Source organism: Nicotiana tomentosiformis, chromosome 4 (assembly GCF_000390325.3).
Source record: "Nicotiana tomentosiformis chromosome 4, ASM39032v3, whole genome shotgun sequence".
Taxonomy (NCBI): Eukaryota; Viridiplantae; Streptophyta; class Magnoliopsida; order Solanales; family Solanaceae; genus Nicotiana; species Nicotiana tomentosiformis.
In genome coordinates this window covers 52,246,901-52,253,033 of record NC_090815.1, presented here as the reverse complement: position 1 = coordinate 52,253,033, position 6,133 = coordinate 52,246,901, and the positions used below count along the sequence as shown (strand labels likewise).

At 41.1% G+C, this 6,133-nt stretch overlaps 2 protein-coding genes across 2 annotated transcripts; both read left to right on the top strand.

Annotated features, from left to right (window-relative positions):
• Nucleotides 1-306: 306 nt before the first annotated feature.
• On the top strand, nt 307-1,598 carry LOC138909669 (uncharacterized). Its single transcript, XM_070200880.1, has 3 exons — nt 307-736; nt 1,107-1,231; nt 1,296-1,598. Exons 1-3 carry the CDS (start codon nt 307-309, stop codon nt 1,596-1,598), a joined length of 858 nt encoding a protein of 285 aa, XP_070056981.1.
• A 937-nt stretch (nt 1,599-2,535) lies between these two features.
• Nucleotides 2,536-4,931, top strand: LOC138909668 (uncharacterized). Its single transcript, XM_070200879.1, has 3 exons — nt 2,536-3,122; nt 3,267-3,444; nt 4,833-4,931. The coding sequence occupies exons 1-3, from the start codon at nt 2,536-2,538 to the stop codon at nt 4,929-4,931; spliced, it is 864 nt and encodes a 287-aa protein (XP_070056980.1).
• Nucleotides 4,932-6,133: the final 1,202 nt, after the last annotated feature.

The window sequence follows — 6,133 nt, the reverse complement described above, 5'->3', positions numbered from 1 at the left end:
GATGTGTTAGTTTAAGCGGGTTCTTTCATATTCCCTGCTGATTTCATTATCTTGGAATATGAGCCTGATTAGGAAGTCCCATTTATTTTGGGGAGTCCATTCTTAGTCACGGGTCGAGCTATTATTGATGTATGCAAAGGAATGATGAAGATGAGAGTAGGTGATTGAGTGGAGATATTCAATGTGTATAAAGCACTCAGATTGCCATCCCACTATGAAGAGATATCATTAGTGCCTTATATGAGCCCCATAGATCCTCTTTAACGAGCCTTGATTGGGGATGAAGAAGACAACGAAGATGAAATGATGGAAGAAATTGAGCAAGTACTTGACATGTCTTGCAATTATGTCCATAGGTTTGGGAGATTTGAGGAGTTGGATAGGCTCGTCACTCTGACCCCTCCTAAGCCATCTATTGAAGAAGCTCCAAAGCTAGAACTTAAGCTATTTCCAGTGTATCTACGCTATGCTTATTTGGGAAACTCTGAGAAATTGCCAGTGATTATCTCATCCAGCTTGACTAATGTACAAGAAAAAAAATTGCTCAGAGTACTTCGCGAGCATAAAAAGGCTATTGGGTGGACAATTCCTGACATCAAAGGAATCAGTCCATCATTTTACATGCATAAAATCTTTCTGGAAGATGGACACCGCCCCAGTGTTGAGAAACAAATGAGATTAAAGCCCATTATGATAGAGGTTGTGAAGAAGGAAGTAATTAAGTGGCTCGACACAGGTATCATCTTTCCTATCTCTAACAGCAACTAGGTAAGCCTAGTGCAATGTATGCCCAAAAAGGAGGGGGATGACTATGGTAGAGAATGAGAAAAATGAGTTAATTCCTACTCGCACCGTGACGGGGTAGAGAGGTTGTATTGATTACAGAAGGCTCAACAAAGCAACCCGCAAAAACCACTTCCCACTTCCATTCATTTAGCAAATGTTGGACAAATTGGCGGGGCATGAATATTATTGCTTCCTTGATGGTTATTCGAGGTACAACCAGATTGTCATATGCCTAGAGGATCAAGAGAAGACCACTTTTACTTGTCCTTATGGCACTTTTTCTTTCAAGCGAATGATGTTTGGTCTTTGTAATGCACCAGCCACTTTCCAGAGGTGCATGATGGTTATTTTCACCGATATGGTGAAAAGTTTTGTGGAAGTCTTCATGGATGATTTTTTAGTCTTTGGGTATTCTTATGATGACTGTTTGAACAATTTGAGCAAGGTGTTGGCCCGTTGTGAAGAAACAAATTTGGTGTTAAATTGGAAAACTGCCATTTTATGATAAGGCGAAGGTGGAGGCGGTTGAAAAATTGCCTCCACCCATTTCTGTGAAGGGTGTCTGGAGTTTCTTGGGACACGCGAGATTCTATAGACACTTTATTAAGGATTTTTCAAAAATTGCTACTTTCTTGTACAAGTTTCTTGAAAAGGATGTAACCTTCAATTTTGATGAAGCATGCCTGGATGCATTTGAAGAGCTCAAAAAGAAGTTGGTGGTTGTCCCTATTATTGCAGCACCGGAATGGTCCTTACCATTTGAACTTATGTGCGATGCAAGTGATCATGCTATTGGGGCAGTTCTAGGCTAGAGGAAGGACGAGATGTTTTATACCATCTACTATGCGAGTAAGACTCTTGATGATGCACAGCTGAATTACACCACCACTAAAATGGAGTTGTTGGCTGTTGTGTGTGACTTTGAGAAATTTCGAGCATACTTGGTGGGCACAAAAATCATAGTCCATACCGATCATGCAGCAATGAGGTATCTATTTACAAAAATCGAATCCAAGGCTAGATTGATGCACTGGTCTTGTTTTTGCAGGAATTTGATGTAGAACTACGAGATCGGAAGGGCATACAAAACCAACTAGATAACCATCTATCAAGGCTGGAAAATCATGATCACGTGGTGGAGGGTGGACAAATTAAATAGGCATTTCCTGATGAGCAACTTTTTGCTATCAACCAAGACCTTTGGTATATATCACTTGCTATAGAACATGTAATACAAATATTTTAGTGAAAAAAAAATTCTCTGTTTATGTAATTTGGAATAAATTAAATGATAATAATAACAACAAAATAATGTTCTATGCATATTTTTGAAGTCCAATAGTAGTATGCTACAATAAAAAATATATTCGGGCCCTGGAATTTGACATAATCCCATGGTACGCGGATTATGTGAATTATCTTGTGAATGGGGTACTTCGTCCTAAAATTGACTTTGAAGCTAGAAAGAGGTTTCTACGTGATGTGAATTTTTACTACTGTGGTGAGCCATTCTTGTACAAGAAGTGTGCTGATTAGTTGATGAAGAGATGCATTCCAGAAAAAGGAGGTGGAATTAGTGTTGTATGATTGTCATGCATCACCTTATGGGGCCATCATGGAGGCGATAGGACAACTGAGAAGGTATTACAATCTAGGTTCTTTTGGCCAACATTATTCAAGGATGCCCATGCATTTGTTAAGAAATGTGACTAGTGTCAAAGAATAGGAACAATCATAAAGAGGCGTGAGATGCCTTTGAATAACATCCTGGAGGTCGAGATTTACGATGTGTGGAGGATAGATTTTATGGGACAATTCTCATTCTCCGGAGGAAATAAATACATCTTGCTAGCAGTTGACTACATGTCAAAATGGGTAGAGGCGATCGCATTGCCAACAAATAATGCCAAGGTGGTAGCTGCTTTTGTGAAGAAGAATATATTCTCGAGGTTTGGGACTCCACATTCCTTGATTAGTGATGAAGGGATACACTTTTGTAATCGATTGTTGAATAAACTTCTAGCAAAATACGGAGTCCACCATAGAATTGCCATGGTATATCATCCGCAAACAAGTGGACAGGCTGAGGTATCCAACAGAGAAATAAAGCAAATATTAGAGAAGACAGTGAGTGTTAATAGGAAGGATTGGGCTGCAAAGTTAGATGATGTCTTATGGGCATATAAAACTGCATACAAAACACCAATTGGGGCGTCGTTGTATAAGCTTATTTATGGGAAGGCGTGTCACTTGCCTATTGAACTTGAACACAAAGGGTACTGGGCCATTAAAAATTTGAATATAGATTTTGAAGCCGCGGGCAAGAAGAGGCTCTTGTAGTTGAATGGGTTGGATGAGTTCAGGATGCACGCTTATGAAAATGCTAAGTTTTACAAAGAGAAAATGAAAAGATGGCATGTCAAGCGTATCACGCCACGTCACTTCGAATCGGGCCAATAGGTACTATTGTTCAATTTCAGGCTCAAGTTATTTTCTGGGAAGTTAAAATCGAGATGGCTAGGTCCATTTGAGTTGGTGAGAGTCACTCTGTATGGTGCAACTGAGCTGCGTGCTTTACATGATGAAAGGAAATTATTAGTGAATGGACACAGAGCCAAGCACTATTGGGGAGGAATCATTGATAGTGAGAAGACCAAAGTAGTACTCGTTGATGAGTAAGAGAGGCCCTGCGTCGTGTCGCGACGTTAAACTAGGCACTTGTTGGGAGGCAACCCAATTTTTATTGCTTTCCTAGTTTAGCTTATTAAATTTTTAGTTAGAATAGACTAGAATTTTTATTTTCTTTGTAGACATAGAAATTATAGGTAGAATGGTGTGGGCATGTAAACTGGATATATAAAGTGCTCGGTGGATCGGGATGTTATAAAATAAAAAAATATAAAAAATAGAAAATCGGAAAATCAGTGCCCAGGCCAGCGCCCCACGCTTCCTGGGGCCTAATTTACAGTATGTTCGGAACCCCCAACGCCAGGCCTAGCGTGGGGCACTGGGCTGGGGGTGCAGGTAAGTAAAAACAAAATATGTTTTTGTTTATTTTATTTAATTGATTAACCATAACCATAAAACCCGACCCATATACCTATTTATCCTAACATCATAACCCACCTTTGAATCCATACCCATACCCACCTTGAATTAAAACAAAACTCTTAACCCCTTCACTCTAATTTCTCTCTCACAATAACTCTCTCTCACGCTCTCACTCTCTGTCCGCGACCCTTCTCCCTCCTCTCTCTCAAATTTCTCAAGCTTCTCTCTTGCTCTCATCCTACATCCTATAGTTATGTTCTCTTCTTCTTCTTCTTCTTCTTTCTCTTTTAATTGGTAGATGATAATAAACTTCCCCCTCCCAAACACCCTAATCCCCCAAATTTTCCCCTAAGTTGCTTCTTAAGACTTGTTCTATGGTGGGTGGCTCGAATGTGGTACAAAATTGGTTGTGCCAACTTTTTGGGTGTATTGTATATCGAGTAGTAAACTAGAATTCCCTCTACTTTGTTGAAATTTGGTAAGTCCATCATGTTTCACCACTGTTGGACTAAGTTTCTCACACTTCATGCCCACAAGTTGTTTGCTAAAAATTTTGAATGATTATTTTGTGCACCGGTGAAGTCTGAGTAACCGAGTATAGTTGTAGGTGAGATCGGGCTAAGTGTGGGATGTTTGGGGATGATTCTGCATAATTCAGAGCTTGATTTTAATGTGCACATGTCACCCACATCATGTATCTTGTATTATGTATGTTGTAGCACTTTGTAGAATTAGCTAATGTAGTGTCGTTGTTGTAGAGGTTAATGATCGACCACTTTATTTGTGTGGCATAGCTAGTGAGCTATAATTGTGTGGCATGGGGAAGTTTTGAGAACCCATTTACTTGTGGTGCAACATTTGTGTGTCTTAAACCACGATTATAAGTATCGTACATGGAGCCATCGATTTTAAGTGCGGGGTAATCTTTGACTCTTACGACAACCTTAGGCGAATTTCTTGATTCATTCTCACATTCCTGCTTAATTGTGTTGTAGGTTTATATGGCTCGTGATGGTGCAAGCAAAGGAAAGGGAGTAGGGAAGTCCTCAACCACTGCCCTCGCGCCTAAAAAGCGCAAGCAAGGGGAAGGATAATCTAGGCAAGCTAAAGGGAAACAAGTTGCCAACGGATCATAGCAGGCTCCATTGCAACCGAGGCCTCGTTTGAAACTAGTTAATGATTCTTCCATAGCTTGGCATAGGGACTTTGTTCCATATGGGCGTTCCATCTCCGAGATGGGCATTAATGTGAAAGCTTTAGAAAAGAACTTCCCAGATGTGTTGGGCCGGTTGTGAGAACTGAACATGGACTAATTCCTATAATGCTCCGACCATGCAAATTTGAGCATGGTGCGAGAACTGTATGATAATTGGAATGCGGACATGTTCAGGTCACATGTCTGTGGAAAGGTTGTTCCATTGAATAGGCAGTTATTATGTGAATTTTTGGGGGTTGAGAACTCTAACCCGCGGAGGCTACAAAAATTTGAAAAAAGCCCAAGCTACACGGCGATATGTCCCACTCTTTGTGGCATCGATTCAAATGCCAAGTGGAACAGAACAAAGAGCGATGACCATCTTGAGATGGTTCGCTGTGATTTCAACAAGACCGCCAAAGCATGGCAGAATTTTGTGCAGGCCCGACTCATGCCAGTTGAACACAACAGCGAATGTACTTGAGCTCAAGTGTGTGTGATATTCTTTTCAATGACTGGGAGACCAATTAATGTGGGACAGATCATGCTTGGGGAGATGGTTGGCACACGATTTGGGCGGCAGATTAAGAGGTTTTTATTTGGAAACTTCCTCACGCAGTATATGCTCTCTCGGGAGGTGCTGGAATACCCCGGGTATGACGAGGTGGTGGAGGCTACTAAAGGGATGTTGGACTTCACATCTTTGTTGGAGATTACTTCTAATCTCACTCAGGCAGCACGTAATGAAAGGGACGAGAACTTCAACAGGTATCTCTATAACTCTTTAAATGTACTCATGAACATAATGGGTGTATCAGACGAGGAGCGTATGCATTTATGCAATGATTTGTCTAGTTCTTCCAAAGAGATATTGGGGAATGTACCTGGCAGCCCTGTTCATTCGTCGGAGGGAGAGAACACAAACAAAGACCCTGACACGGAGGATGAGATAGGTGATGATGTCACGGGGCCCATGGCTTTGGTGCCAATGGGACCTGATGATGATGATGAGCCCAGAGCTGCGGATGGCGAGCATGCTGGGGAGGAGGACTCTAACTAGCAGGAAGTTTTCTTTTCACCCTACTCTGCTTTACATTTTTA

Bases quoted from the DNA above. Each gene is read 5' to 3' on its own strand.
- LOC138909669 (XM_070200880.1), top strand. From the start codon at position 307: ATGGAAGAAATTGAGCAAGTACTTGACATGTCTTGCAATTATGTCCAT. The intron at 737-1,106 runs GTATCATCTTTC...GTAATGCACCAG, and splicing joins AATTAAGTGGCTCGACACAG to CCACTTTCCAGAGGTGCATG. The intron at 1,232-1,295 runs GTGTTGGCCCGT...TTTTATGATAAG, and splicing joins GTTTGAACAATTTGAGCAAG to GCGAAGGTGGAGGCGGTTGA.
- LOC138909668 (XM_070200879.1), top strand. From the start codon at position 2,536: ATGCCTTTGAATAACATCCTGGAGGTCGAGATTTACGATGTGTGGAGG. The intron at 3,123-3,266 runs GTAGTTGAATGG...GTTCAATTTCAG, and splicing joins GCGGGCAAGAAGAGGCTCTT to GCTCAAGTTATTTTCTGGGA. The intron at 3,445-4,832 runs GTAGTACTCGTT...ATTGTGTTGTAG, and splicing joins TTGATAGTGAGAAGACCAAA to GTTTATATGGCTCGTGATGG.